Genomic DNA, 14,981 nt, shown 5'->3' on the forward strand with positions numbered 1-14,981 from the left:
CCCAGCCCCAGCCCCAGCCCCAGCCCTTTGAATGTATTTCCATATAAGGTTCTTTCTTGGCTATTAAAAATGAAGAAAACACAAAATTGCAAAACTACGAAGTATGCTATCTGAGAAGCTAGAAAAATGTAACTTCACGTAGTGATGAGCACAAACATTCAGAACAGAAAAACAACTTCTGCTGATAGGTATTCTGAGATCTTTGAAGCAAGAACACAGTGTTCCTGAAGATGTTAGAAATCCTTGAATTGTTAGGTCAGTGTTACTATCGTTCATAAATAGACCCATGGACAAAGGTGTGAGGATAATGTGACAATGTAGTCTGAAAACAATCTCATCTCTGGATAAAAGGTTAGGGATAGTACAATGTTGTCCATGCACAATGTATTTCAGGGTATAAAACAAAACTAGGTAAAGAGTGTGAAATCACAGAAGAAAAAGTCCTCTGAAGCCCTAAATAAGGCTGCGCACCTGAATTCCCAGCACTTGGAAAGCCTAAGGAAGGAGGGCTCCAACTTAGAGGCCACTCAGGGATACCCAGTGAGACTGTCACAAACCAAAGCAATAGAAGCACATGGGCTACAAAAGTAGCTCACTAGTAGAAGAGCTGGTAGCTAGCAGGCACTCAACCTTTCAGTTCCATTCCCAGCAACTGCAAAAAGGCAACAACACATTCTGTACATTTTTGTAAGTAGAAAATTTAGAATATTTTTACTATGTAGTTTGTCAGCAAATTGTGCCTGGCACAAAAGATATGTCTTGGTTGAGGGAATTTGTTGTATTTAACAGCTATATTACTATGGGCTCTACACTTTCAAATTTACGGACAATTTCACAGTTTGGAAACCACCCTCACTGTCTATGCTTACATAGAATAATATGGGTAGGAACAGAGGTTAATTTTTTATACCAAGTTCTAGTGTGTCAAAAAATCTATTTCAGGGGGGAATAATATTCATTTATGATAGAAAACACCCAGTTAAAGGCTTATATACATTTAATAAATGCTTCTGCAAAGTCATAAGCTGAAAAACTATTTCTAATGATGTATCCTATATCCATATGTTCTTTAACCAAACGACAGCTTATACTACTACACAGCAGATTATAATACTACACAAATGTATCATAAAATATATAGATGATTTAGTCTATTTCTAGTGACCATGTGGTTAATTTCACAAAGGGGAGATCACTTAGAAAATAAAACATTGACAAAAGTGGAATCATCTACTGACTTTTTAAAGAGAGTAACATCAAGATAACAAAAAGCAGAACTTAAATATATGTATAATTACATCTGGCAGTAAACTTGACCTTGGATAAAGTAACTGTCAGTATAGGAATAAAAGCACTGAAATATGCCAGGCATCCCAGCACTCAGGAGACAGAGACACTGGATTTCTGTGAGTTCCAGAACAGCCTGTGAGCTCCAGGACACCAGGGATACATAGAAAGAACCTCTCTAAAATTAATTAATTAGTTAATTAAATAAATTAATAGCAGTAAGAGAAAACCCCAACAATGGTGAAATGTCAAAGAGGATTACAAATCCAGATTATACAAGAATAATTGCTAAAACAAATTTTAAAAGCTCAAACATTGATTATATAGTTCAATACTCACAGGAAAATGAAAAGATAATGACATCAGACATCTATGATTCCTCTGAATCATCTAAGTCTGTAAGCTGAAGATCAAATGACATGGGATTTAAAGAAAGAAATTCTCTTTAAGGAGGATACAGGCAGAAAGTTTATCTCTTGGGGGAAAATGAGCAGCCAGTAAATGATATTCTGGGTACAAAGCCATGTTCCTAAAAATCTACCTCCAAGTTCCAAAAGTACATAAGTACCAGGTACCCACAGTTCACACAAATAGGGTTTAGAAAAGGACAGTATTTTCAATGACTTCATATAGCTATGCTAACAGAAACAAAATTGTTTCTATATTGCCTTAACATGGAAGTTACTTCATAACTGAGGAGCTGATATATAACACACAGTTTAATTTCAGATTTTCAAGTGTCTCCTATCACATGGGAATGGTATAATCAAAATAGCAATTAACAAATGCATTCTTGGCTCTATCCTGAGTTATATATCACCAGGTGCTCAATTACAATTTGGCTGCAAGGTGGGAGAGAAATGACTTTGAGCTATGGTCCTATAAAACAACATTTTAAATAAAGCCAATTAGAGTTCAAGGTTTTTTTTTAAATCCATTCTGAGGCTAAACAGCTACTAGACTACTTCAAGGCGATTGGTGACAGATATCACTAGCTAGCCAATGCACTTTCCTGGTAAGTACATAACAACATCAGAGAGTATTATGAAAAATCAGCCACCAATCTGGTTAACTAATGTGACAATGCAGCATTTGGGGAAAAGAATGGACAAAGACAACTCAGTGTTCTGATGCTTGGGAATTGAGAAAACTATCAGCATAATGTTAGATAACATTGTAACCAACAGTATCTCCAGTCTGCTCTCCATTTTGGAACAAACAGTCCGAATGTTTAACAATAAACTACGTATTAGTCAGGCATTACGGCTCCTTCCAGTAATCTCAGGACTTGGGAGACTGAGTCAGGAGAATTGGTGAGAATTAAAGATCAGTCTTGGCTGCTTCTAAGATCCCATCTTAACAAATAACTCCAGAAAAGGAACTAAGCATGGACCATAAACTTTAATTTAAAGACCCCTTTGATATTTTCTCCATTTTTCTTCTCAGCTGTAATAAAAACTCAAATTGTCAAGCTCTTCCGATAGCTTTGTAGTGATCTTGGGAAATTAACTTTCTCTTACTAATTCTTCACTTTCCTCCTATATAAACGGTAAAGGTTTTCAACTGAATAGTCTTTCAGCAGCCAAAATTCCTCATTTCCTAGTTTTATTTTAAATTCTTTGGACACAAAACTTCTTTAAACTAAATATCTGAACTGCTGAGCCTTTTGGGAACCAGTTGGGGAAATTTAAGTCAAGTCCCTTCCTTAGGAGCATGGCTTAGGGCTTATTCTCTGGTTGGAGGAGTTATATCACGAGTGGGCTGCAAGCTGCTGACACTTCAGGAAATCTGCTGGAGTATACAGGGAATGCTTCTATTATTTTTGCAACTTCTCTCTAAATCTAAACTTATTTCAAAGTTCAAATAAGCTGAGGGTGTTTGGGTGCTAATCAAGAATCCATTTTTCAATCAAATGAGATTTTTAAAAAATATTCCTCAAAAGACTATATAAATGAAGGCATATTCCTTTTAAAGGGTAATATCCAAGATTTTTTTAAGTAAAACATTATTTTTTCATGACTCTCAGAAAGACAGGCTTTATAGTGCAAGCAAATCTCCCTGCTGGAGTTCATAAGTGGTACTATATCTCATGTAATCCTTGGGGTTATGCTAAGAGTCTGACATCTGGCAAGCTGTATCTAAGCAAATGTGCATGAGCAAAAATACAGTCAAAGAGGTCTTTTTGTGTGTGGGGGTGGGGGGCGGGGTGCTGGAGAGCAGGCTCAGGGCCTTGACTATGCTTGGCAAACAACCACTGTCCTACAGTCTCAGTTCCCAAACACTTAAGCTTTAAGCTACTGAAAATTGTTGTGATTAGTAGCTCTAAATATAGAACAATCCCGTGGATGCTATGGCCAATTATTACCTACAAGAATATTTTTATATAACATACTTTATTTTTCACAGACAGTATCATTGTGCTTAAAGTTGGATGACATTATTTAGAGGTCTTTTATGTACTCGCCCAGTTTCTGTCACTTAAGAATATATATGGATTAACATAATTACCTTCTGACTATGACGGCTCTTATGGCTTAACTAGCAAGTAGTTGTTACAAAAGCACCCAACGTCCTGACTGTGACAGGTAGATGTGATTGCTGTCAATGTGCTGTAATGCACTAGCTGCTGCATTTATGTCTTTTTAGTATAGCAGGTAGGTGATGAAGGATAGGGTAGGAGGTTGAAGATCTGCCTGATATTTCTGATGCAGAGTAAGCAGGTGGCTATGAAAACAATCACAAACATATGATTTTTTGTTAAATCTACAGGTAATTCATTTTAAATGCCAATCTAAATCAATGACAGCCCATAATACCAAGGAATTGGTGTAGAATGGGTTGAACAATGCCAAAGGGGAAGTTTGAAATAAATGCACTAAGGAGACACTGCACCCGAGTCAAAAACAGCTACATAGTAACAAGACTCGAAAGTCTTCTGTGTAGCTGAGAATTCATTTACAGGCATGACATACTAGATTCCTCCCTGAAAATGGTGCAGCATTCATATAGTTATCAGCGCAGCCTTTTAACACAATGCACAATCAATCCATTCCAGTCACCCTGCCTATTATCATGACCTCCCCTCATTACAAGGGGGGAACAGGACAGTGTCTATTGTGCCTATAATGTGGGCAAAGAACTGTTTCGTCTGTTTGAATAGCTAGTACTAATGGAATACGCACACATACACATACACACACACACACATACATGCACATGATACACATGCACGAGCACACAATGCGGATATACATATTCATGCATATGTGACTCAAACAAAAAACCAACAACCTACAGCCTACAAATCATCAAATGGTTGCTTATTTAACCACTGATGAGAAAACACAGAGAAATTCAACGGTGCTTCAATTATACAAATTCAAGAGGAGCAATGAATGTGTCGGCAGTAATTAAGGCACGTTCTCTGTGTTGTGCCTATGATAGGAGTACAATCAGCGTAGGTCAATTACCCTGATCTCAGTATAGCTTTCATGCATATCCTGGATAAGAAGCTATGCAAAAAAAACGAAAGAAAGAAATGCAAAGCTTTTAAGTAGACATGGGACGCTGATGAATGTGCTATCTAAATGGCAAATTAAATAATTATATAAAAGGCTTTGTATATTTGAAATATTTAATATTCATGAAAAGAAATTAAGACTTTAGCAATTATGTAAATCATCTTTATTTAGTCTGACTGGTCATCAAGATATTAACGCAATGCCTGAATTTAAGAGCAATGAGTCCAGAAGAGAATATAAGTGATTTTCTCTTATTATTGTCCTCAATGTTTACTTTATAGTAAGCATTCTTTTGCCTTTAATAGAAACACTGACCTGAAGTCTATAAAAGACTATGGAGATCGCACATCTCCCTCGTTCTATGATGTCTAGAAAGAGAGACTCTTCTGACCGAACCACAGAACACTGATGTATGTAAATTACAGAACTAAAATCACCCTCATCACATGGATTGGACACAGGAGCGTGCAGCATGAAGTAACAAAGTCTACCTAAATGGAACCTTTAATAGCTCCTAAGACAAACTCCGTTAACTGTAAGAAGTCAAACTTACACTTCACTCACTTCCTACTTATTATAATTTTTGTTTCTTGTTTGTGTTGTCTCTTTGGAATCTCTGCAGACATTATGAAAGCCAGGTAGTGAAGGTATTATATATTTATTAAAGACAAAGTAACTCAAGGTTTGAGAGACAAAGGAGCTGAAAGATCAGATTAGTGGGACTGGAACTATATTCCAGATCTCCTGAAGCAAGAAGAAAAGGGACCCAGAGCAATGCCTGGACTTGCATGTGCCCTGGGTGAAAGATGCCACGACTTAACTGAATCAGTGATCCTTTTAGCCTCAAGGCCCAACCCAGTTCTGTCCCAAGAAACTGAAACTAATACACAGAAAGCTCCTGTAGATAGAGCATGAATTAAACAATGAAGAAATGCCTTTTTTGAGAGAGGATCTCACTCTGCTGCCCTAGCTGGCCTGAAACTTGCTATGTAGGCTGGCTTTGAACTCAACATAGATTCATCTGCTTCTGCCCACTGAGTTCCGGGATAAAAGTTGTGTGCCACCAAGATTAGCCAAAAAATAACCTTTTGAGTTATTAGATCTGCTTCAAAGAAAAGCAGTTCGGAGTTTTTCAATGTTAGTTCTACCCTTTGTTTTGCCATAATGAGATTCCATTATTGAACTAGAATTGTCCACAAGAAAAACTAGCACCAAGAAATAAGCAAAACTAGAGAAGTTTAAATTAAACATCCCCAATTGGAAAAACTAAAAAGCTCCAAAATCCAGTGTTCTGAGCACCAAAATGGCAAATTGTCATAATTGGAAAATACCATACATAACCTCATTTTGCATTCAAACAATAGATGAACTAAAACACTGCATTAAAATTACCTATGGGTCCTAAGTACATTATACATAAAATGTAAATTTCCCATTTGAAATTGGGTCCCATCCTGAGGATATCTCATTATGTACATGAAAATAACCCCAAATCTGAAGACGAAAATGGCCCCAAATCTGAAGAACTCTAAAGTCTGGAGCATTTCTGGTCCCAATCATAAGAGTCACCCATGGCAAAGCATTTGAAAATGTCCTCTAAGGAAAGCAGCACACAAAAGAACACACCTCTAAGAGCCAGCGCAGCAGCAAGCGATACAAATGTTAGTGGGGTGAAGTTAATCATCATGACAGTCACATAATAGCACGAAATTTTAAAAAATTCTTGCTAAACCTATTCATTTCAAATTCATGAGAGCAAATCTATTAATTAAACCAAGAATCCATCCACATTTGTTGCTTCTCTGGTGTAATTTGGATATTCTTTTTCTTACATTAAGGTGACTATGAATCAAACATGAAAATGAATACATTCTCATAGTCCACCGTCATTTATGTCCTGCTGTATAGAGCATTTCACCTGCCCTCACACTTTGCTACACTTAAGCCTGACAACTGTGGCAGTAGGACTTTCTTGATACTTACAAATTGGAAGTTTTCAGTTGTGTGCTCAAGAAGAGACATGAGTGAAGTTAGTTTTATAACAATATATCTAGTCTTCCTGAACAGTGAGGTTTAACTTACATGCTCTCTCTGACTGGTGACTGACCTTATATGGTATTCATATCTTACTAATATGCAAAATAAGCTATATATACTTATCTGTATAATATAATTCATCAAAAGGTTTCTCTGTTGCATGAGAATGTTGGTCACTATTGATATCATAATTCTCTGTGCTGGAAGGATGGCTCAGTGATTAAGAACACTTGTTGCTCTTGTAGAGGATCCAGGTTTGATTTCGAGAACCTACATGGTGATTCATAACCATCAATAACTTCAGTTGTTGGGGATCTGATGCCTTTTTCTGACCTCCAGTGGGTCCCAAGCATGCACAAGTTGTACATAAACACAAGTAGGCAAAACATTCATAGAGAAAACAAAATGAGTAATTCTGATACATTTTAAGGTCTAAACTCTATATACAAATTAAAATCCCATGAGATGGTAAATTAGCCAGGTATGGTGGTGAATGCCTGCAAGCCCAGTACTCAGAAGGCAGAGGCAGAAGGGTTACTACAAATTCAAGGCTAACCTGGTCTACATAGCAAGTTACAGACCAGACAGAGAGACATCTAGAGAACCTGCTTAAACTTCAGCAAGTTTATAATACCCCAGTCCTACAAAAATTCATGAGTTTTCATCTTACAAGTATATCTATCTTAATGAGTTGACTTTAGTATAATAACCCTTCAACTGGCTTACTTCAGCACACAAAAGGGTATGCCTTGTCTTAAACCAAATAATACATAATTTCATAATATTATTACTTTTACTCTTTTCTAGCACATCTTCTTTTCACATGTCTAGAAATCAACACATTGAAGCAATTATGTGCACACACATAACACTCACCTTTAGTGAATCATAACAGGCCACCACTCGGCCATTTTCCACATGGCAAACTCTTGGCGGATGGGCAAACCTGCACTCTGTGTCAGCTCGAGAGCAAGTTCCTCTCTGAAATTCTCTACAAACTTCTAAAGTCAGCCACTTGGTATCACGGATTAGTGCTACATTGACAGGTGTCATACTGAGAGCAAAATGGCAACCAAGTGCACCCTCTTCAGAGAACAGTATGGCTGCAGATGGTTCAAGGGATCTAAGGGAATCAGAACCAAATGTGAAGTGAGAGCAGGTTCCTTGGTGGAGTATTTGTTAGCACTTAGGTTCTCACTAAAGTCAAGTCTGATCTGGTCAAAGCACTAAAAGCCACTTAGTAAGTCAACGTTGTATCAGAATAACCGAAAATCAAATTAGAGACCAAGTCCTAAGAAGGCAACTAGAAAGGTTAAGATATTGAATGCTATATTTTGTTCCTTTGCTGAATTTGCTTCAAATAATTGGCAGACGTTCAAAAGAATCCTATGCTATCTAGTTGATGTTTTCAATTATTCCTACAAAAAGCATATGTTGCTGGCAATTTGCGGATGGTCTCTGATCAAGGAGAGAAAAGTCTATCTCCCCAACTCTTTGCTCAGAAGAACAAGGTTGGGAGGATGTTAAAACCTAAAAATCTAGTTTTGCAAAATCAAGGGGGAGGACAAATGACTAAGAAAACTGAGAATGAAAGAAAAAATAAATGGGCAAGTTGCTGACAGTGAACTACAAGCAAGGCAGGTTTTGTAGGGGTAGGAGTGGGAAGGGTATGTGGGGAGAGGGCTTGGAAAGAGAGCTCTAGAGTAGAATCCAAGCAGCAGAGTTTTCAGAAAAGGCACTTTTCAGAACCTGCAAGAAAAAAATAAATGAAATTAGCTAAACCACTACAATGCTTCCTTTCAAACTCTAGATTCTGAAAGAAAAGTAACTGATTTATGTAAAACAGGAAGCAGCTAAACACCGACACTGCAACTTAGTATGGTCAGATACAATTAATAAAAGGGCGCTTCCTGGCGCAGTACAAAACTGGGCAACATCCCAGTCTCTTAAAAATGAGCGTTGATTTTTGATACGTTCAGGGTATCCTGCATGTTGGTGTCCACTATGCAGAAAATATCATAACATCCCCTTACACGTTCAATTTACTTGTGTGTGTCTGGTTTTTAGAGGGACCAGGAATCTGTCTTTAAATCGTATCATGGCCGATTGCAGTCTCTATAATTTGTCCTCAAACCACAACACAGGAATGCATGTATGCATGGAAAACATATGAAACATTCATGACAAAACTAGCCAGAGACTCACTTCCTATGAAGTGAAATGGGGGATGGAAATATAAAATGTGCTTTCAATTTGAGAAAATTCCTTGAGCAGTTAGGACTGTTGTTCCTGGATGTATTTCTCTGGTTATTTATTAGTTTTTATGAAAGGAAGATTTCAACACACATAGGTAGGCGAGATAGAAAGCGCCATTGAAGCAATACGTTAGGGATTATGCAGCTTGAAGATTTGCAGTTAGCCCAGTGTCAACCAGCAACAGTGGCAAGCAATTCAGTTGAGAAGACACATGCAAAGTTAATTTGCCAATGATATGCCATGCGCGAAATCGGAAGTAACAGCAAAACAAAAGTCAGCCCCAAGTAACCAATAAAGCACCTATCTTGTTAACGTCATCCAAAGTGCATTTCAAACTCTTGAAAATCTTCCACTTATTTTTTGAGCATAATCAAACCCTTTTTGTTTGTCTTTTCAATAGCCAGAGGAGAGTCAACATCACTGGACTTTTCAGTTACCATTGAGGAATTAAACGCCTACCAAATGCAATCAAGCTTATCTAGTCAATGACAAACCATGTGCTTTTTTCCCTCTGACTTCCTTCAGAGAAAGTTTTCTAAAAGTGTCGTAGGTGACTTCGTTTTCTTATCGCTTACTGAACGAGGTTGGCATTTGGCTAAAGACTTGGGATTACTGATGTCTTAGGAAGTATTACATTTCTCGTTCAGGAACAAACTATTCTTAATTCTACTACTGTCACAGTGAATTTTCTAGTCCCCTTCTGGAAAACTTAATAGCTAACTGGGAATGTGGAATTATAGTTAATTACTCAATAATGGGCCTGAGGGCATAGTGTGGGCTTTCAACAGAAGCTCCAGGACTACTCTCACTGCTCTGGGGTTCCCTTCACATTGTATTACACGTACAACCATGTTCTAAAGGTTTAAAGTTGTCAGGCAAATGGATCAAATATGGTGCAGTGGTTATGACAAACTTATTAGTTCCACACCAGGTTAGTGTTATATAACCAGCAATACAATGCCTCGGTATATTATTGAAAAGCAGCTTGAAATTCTGGCAATGTTTACAGAAACATTATTTACAAACCCTGGAATTCACTATGTCCAACCGTGCTGGCATTGACATCACAATGATCTGCCTGTCACTGCCTCCAACATGTTGGGATAGGGGTGTGCTACCACACCTGACAAATTGAGCACTTATAAATGAATAAATTGAACAGCATGTGAAACATTGCCTAGTACAGCTATACCTTATTTTTAAGTGTAAAGAGGCACAGTAGCAGCAGCAACAACAAAAACTATAGACAGGAAAAAGGAGCAAGTCTGCAGAGTAATGGGAGCGCCTACCCCATGCTTCATTGTCTTCACCTTGGGCATTACCTCTGAGCACTGTAGGTTAACTAAGGCCATTTCCAAGAGCAAATCCAGTTCCCATATTCTAAGTGGCTTAGTATATTATGGAAAGTACACTGTAACAGTGTGCTCCGGAGTATGTAGATTTACATTTACCTTTAATCCTGCAACTAAATTACATATGTGAAAGAAAACTACCAAAAGAAGAGGAATATTTATAAGGGTTGAGGATTTGCTCTGAACATAAACAGCAAAGATCTGGAGAAAGACTTTTCTACAGATGCCTATCATGAAGAAACAGATATGAAGTATAAATTTTAATTTTGAATGTACACAAATAAAAAATGCAACAGGAACTAGTCTCTAGTCAAGTATTCCATGTAGCATCAACAACAGGAGTGGGTAGAGAACAGGGTTTATTTTTCTGCTTCCCTTTGACCTTGGATGGGACCCTGGCCAATTCCTCGATATGATTCTAGCCAATACATTTCTTCCTTCCTTCAGGGTGAAAACATTTGGGGAGCTGGCTCAGAAGAAATTTGGTACAACAAAAGGAGCTGGTGAGAATCTAAAGTTCCCTCACACAGCTGTCCTTGAAAGACTGTGCATGAGAGATAGGCTTTTCTTACATTTTTAAAGGTCTCCTAGTTTGGAACACAGTAAAACTTTAGCCTTGCTGCTTTATATTAAAGCAACAGGAAAGGTTTGGCCCTTTCTGATTAAGAATCCTCCAATGCCAAACATGAAATTAGTGCATTTGTTTGTTCTTTTCTGTATTTCAGTTTCCACATGCCAGGATTGCATCAATCTCTGGTTTTCTCAAAAAGACTGCTGTTTTCAGTTGTTGGATTTTTTTCTGAAGTGCTGAGACTGGAACCCCAGGACTTTCTCATGCTATCTCCAAAATACTCTAAACCACGAGTGATAACTGAAATATTCTGATGAAAGAAATGAAAGTCATAAAGTTAAACCTCTTGTTTGACAGTACTAAGCTGTGAGTGGTTACGCCATGACTTAAGGCAGTGTCTTCTCACACCAAGCCTTCTGTACAGATCGACAGAAAACATTTATCTTCCTTGGTAATCTCAAAAGAGGAAAGCTAGTCATTTTGTGGTATGGTTATGCTTCATTCACAGCATTCCATTCTTGCCTGGTGTGTATCATCCCTTTCATAATATCCCCAACTTGTGCTGAACCAACATGTACTGGTATCTGCTATGTGCCAGGCACGGTTGAGGATACTGATAAGATCTCTGGCTTTGTGGAATTTCTTATGTCCATTTAGATAAAGAACTAGTCTAAGAACCAGAGAATTGGAAAGACTATATTAGAGAGTTGGTGAAGGGTTTGACACTAAGTAATGTGAATTCAACATGAGTTTCTAACTCACCGTGAGTTTCTAACACCAGGTACTTTGACTTAATTAATACTCTTCTATCCACTCTTAAATGCTTGCACAAAAGTGAGTCATGAAGAGAAATACTAAGGAATTATTCACACTAAGATTTATTGCTGCCTAGATTCTTCCTAGAGAGGATTCTATTGCTCCCATCTTACAGATGGGACAATGGAGGCGAGGAAGGTTAAGTAATTAATTTGCACAACTTCACATAGCTAAGTAGGTTACAGAGCTAAGCTTCAAGCCCAACCGTCTAACTCTATAACTAGCCTTTCCTATTAATTTTTTCTTTATTTACACTTCAAATGTTATACCCCTTTCCAGTCCCCCGCCCGCAAACTCCCTACTCCAACCCCCCCTGCTTCTATGAAGGAGCTCCCCCACCCACTCATCTACTCGCTGGCATTTCCCTGCATTGGGGCATCAAGCCTTCACAGGACCAAGGGCCTCTCCTCTCACGAGCCATGGTACCTCCATGTGTTCTCTTTGGTTGGTGGTTTAGTCCCTGGGAGCTCTGGGGGATCTGGTTCATTGATATTGCTGTTCTTCCTATGGGGTTGCAAACCCCTTCAGCTCTTTCAGTCCTTCCCCTAACTCCTCCATTGGGATCCCAGTGCTCAGTCCAATCATAACCAGCCTTTTAAACCATATCAAAACTCTGGGTCTTTGTTATGGCAAAGATCACATTGTTTTTCATTATTCTAGCTGTCTGCATGACATAACTTTGCTCTGTCCAACTCCCTGATAGGAAAGAATATAGCTTCTCAGTTTCGTTGCCTTTCATTTTGTCATCAGAATCTCAAGTACTGCTCCTAAGGACTCCTAGTTTGAAAGACACTAAGGTGGCACACTAATTTAACATTAGCCTATCAGCTGTACCTTGTTAGGGAGGAACTTCATCACCACCTTGTGAAAATCAGAGTTCTGTCTACCTCTCTAGGTTTTGGAAGCAAAGGAACCGTGAATTTGAGTATTTTCTCACAATTTTAAACTTCAAAATATTGCTCATCTATAAGACCACTAGATAAAATATAAGGCAAGTATAAAAACTTATTGCAAATACAATGAACTCACCAGTAAGTACATCTTTTGAAAAGGCACGCTGTGTTTTAAGGATTCCTTTTATTTCTCGTAAAATATCCCTCTCCCTCCCTGCTCACTGCCCCCCCACCCCCACCAAATTAGGAAGAACTCCATTCTGCTGATCTGATAGAAGTAGGAGGTTATTCCCAAGGAGTACAACCTCACTACTAACGGGCACTATTGTCTCATTTGCCCACATTCTTCCCATCTACTCCTTTTCGCCACTCTGTGTCTCTCCAAGTCAGTACACAAAATAGAAGCATGGCCAATGCCTAGTATTTCCAATGACCACAAGGACGCCGTGGCTGAGGAGGCACTCCTTAAATTACTTTTATAGGGCTCCAGAATGAACAATGAATACAATGTTTGATTTCTTTCCATTTTAGGCTTCCCTTACCATCTGTATTACCTCTGAGTTTCTTGTGGCCATTTCTTTTGGCTTTACAAATCTCCAGCACACCTGCCATACACTGCTTGCATTGGCAGGCTGACAAGATTTTAAAAGCCTTGACTGTTTCAAATTTGCTTCAGGACCTTTGTTTTGGTTAATGGCTCAATAGTGCCCCCTTTAGGGCGTACGGGTAGTGCCTAGCACAGCAGATGGAGACCCTAATTTCACAAGTATCCTAGAGAACACTCAAGTCTTCTGTTAAGCAAAAAGAGACCATAAAAGGAAGGATATTTTACCCATGTGAAGAATATTTTCAAAGAATTTTTCAACCGTTGTTGAAGTTTTCCACAGTAGCCCCAGGTTAACAAAAATCACATAACTTTTTTTTTTCAAATAGCAATTAAGTCTAGTTATTCTACTTCACAAACCCATTAAACGACCTACCTCGGTTTATATCTATAGTCATGGAAGAAAAGATAGATGTAATGATTTCTTTTGATCATTACTGTTCTAACAGGTGACCCCCATTTTGTCAAGTGGGCTCATTTTTATGACGTTTTTATACTTTAAAATATTTATTTATTCACTAGTGCCTGCACACATGCATGTAAATGTGCTATAGTTCCCATGTGGAGTTCAGAAGAAAAGTTTTGGTAGCCGATCAGTACCAGAATATCAAGCTTGCATGGCAAGTGGTTTAAACCCACTGACTTATAACACCCATACTCAATTTTAAAAGTCTCATTGTCTATAATGAAGAATCTTTTTTAAAATGTAGTTAAATTCCCACTGGCATTTTTCCTACATTCAAAATAATAAAAACTGTGGAATAATGTTTATTTTCCCTTTGAATATTTATAAACAGCCCAAGTATATCACAAACTCTCTTTTGTTTTGCAGTACTGTGGTCTAAACTCAGGCACTCTAAGATGCTATTAGGTGGGCTACCATGAACCACATTATCTCTGGTCAAAAAATGTGAGTGTCCTAAAATGATAATGTGTCAACAAGGTATTCTGAGGTAGCATATAATGATTCAGCCACATGAAGACATCCATCACTACACTTGGTCAGCATCCAGTAAGGGCCTCCCTACCTGAATTCATCACAGCCTTACACCAAATGAAGGCAGCCTCTCAGTCTCAATGGCTAGCCTCCCTTCTTTATTAGCAGTTATAAAGAACAGACAAACAACAGAAAACTTACTGTGGTTAAAAATGTGGGTAGAGTACCAAATGTACCCTCATTTAAAAAATGTACCCTCATTTCAAAGACCAGAGCTAAACTTTGCAGTAGGCATGAACGGAGAATGCTATGGAAATGAGTTCTGTGGAAATGTCTATACAAGAGCGCTGACCCTTGTGGTGTCTGGTTACTACTTCCTATCACGCATCTGATGAAAAGAGGGGCCTATAAACCAGTCGTTTAGAATTCATGTCGATGGGAACAATGGCTGTCGCAGGAAAGAATAAAGATTGAAACACAGGGAGCACAAATCAAACAGAATATTAAGTTCTCGTTCTCTCTCTCTCTCTCTCTCTCTCTCTCTCTCTCCCTCTCTCTCTCTCTCTCTCTCTCTCTCTCTCTCTCTCTCTCTCTCTCTCTCTCTCTCTCTCTGTGTGTGTGTGTATGTCTTGATCCAAGTTTATGGCTGTCTTCCTCACAAGATTCCTAAAATAGGAATTTGATGTGTTCTTCATATCCCAGAGTGA

The 14,981-nt window shown here is 38.3% G+C and overlaps 1 protein-coding gene across 51 annotated transcripts in view; it reads right to left on the reverse strand.

The window, feature by feature from the left end:
* Mbnl3 (muscleblind-like splicing regulator 3) overlaps positions 1-14,981 on the reverse strand; it is a 95,733-nt gene that overhangs the window by 48,758 nt on the left and 31,994 nt on the right. For 16 of the 51 annotated variants that reach the window (XM_087599448.1, XM_087599445.1, XM_087599463.1 and 13 more), the window contains one exon: positions 7,722-7,968. In XM_087599448.1, coding sequence (XP_087455574.1) covers positions 7,722-7,898 — 177 coding nt within the window. In that variant the 5' untranslated portion in view covers positions 7,899-7,968. 51 annotated transcript variants of the gene reach the window in all.

The sequence above is a fragment of the Rattus norvegicus genome, chromosome X (genome assembly GCF_021556685.1).
Source record: "Rattus norvegicus strain SHRSP/BbbUtx chromosome X, alternate assembly SHRSP_T2T, whole genome shotgun sequence".
Taxonomy (NCBI): Eukaryota; Metazoa; Chordata; class Mammalia; order Rodentia; family Muridae; genus Rattus; species Rattus norvegicus.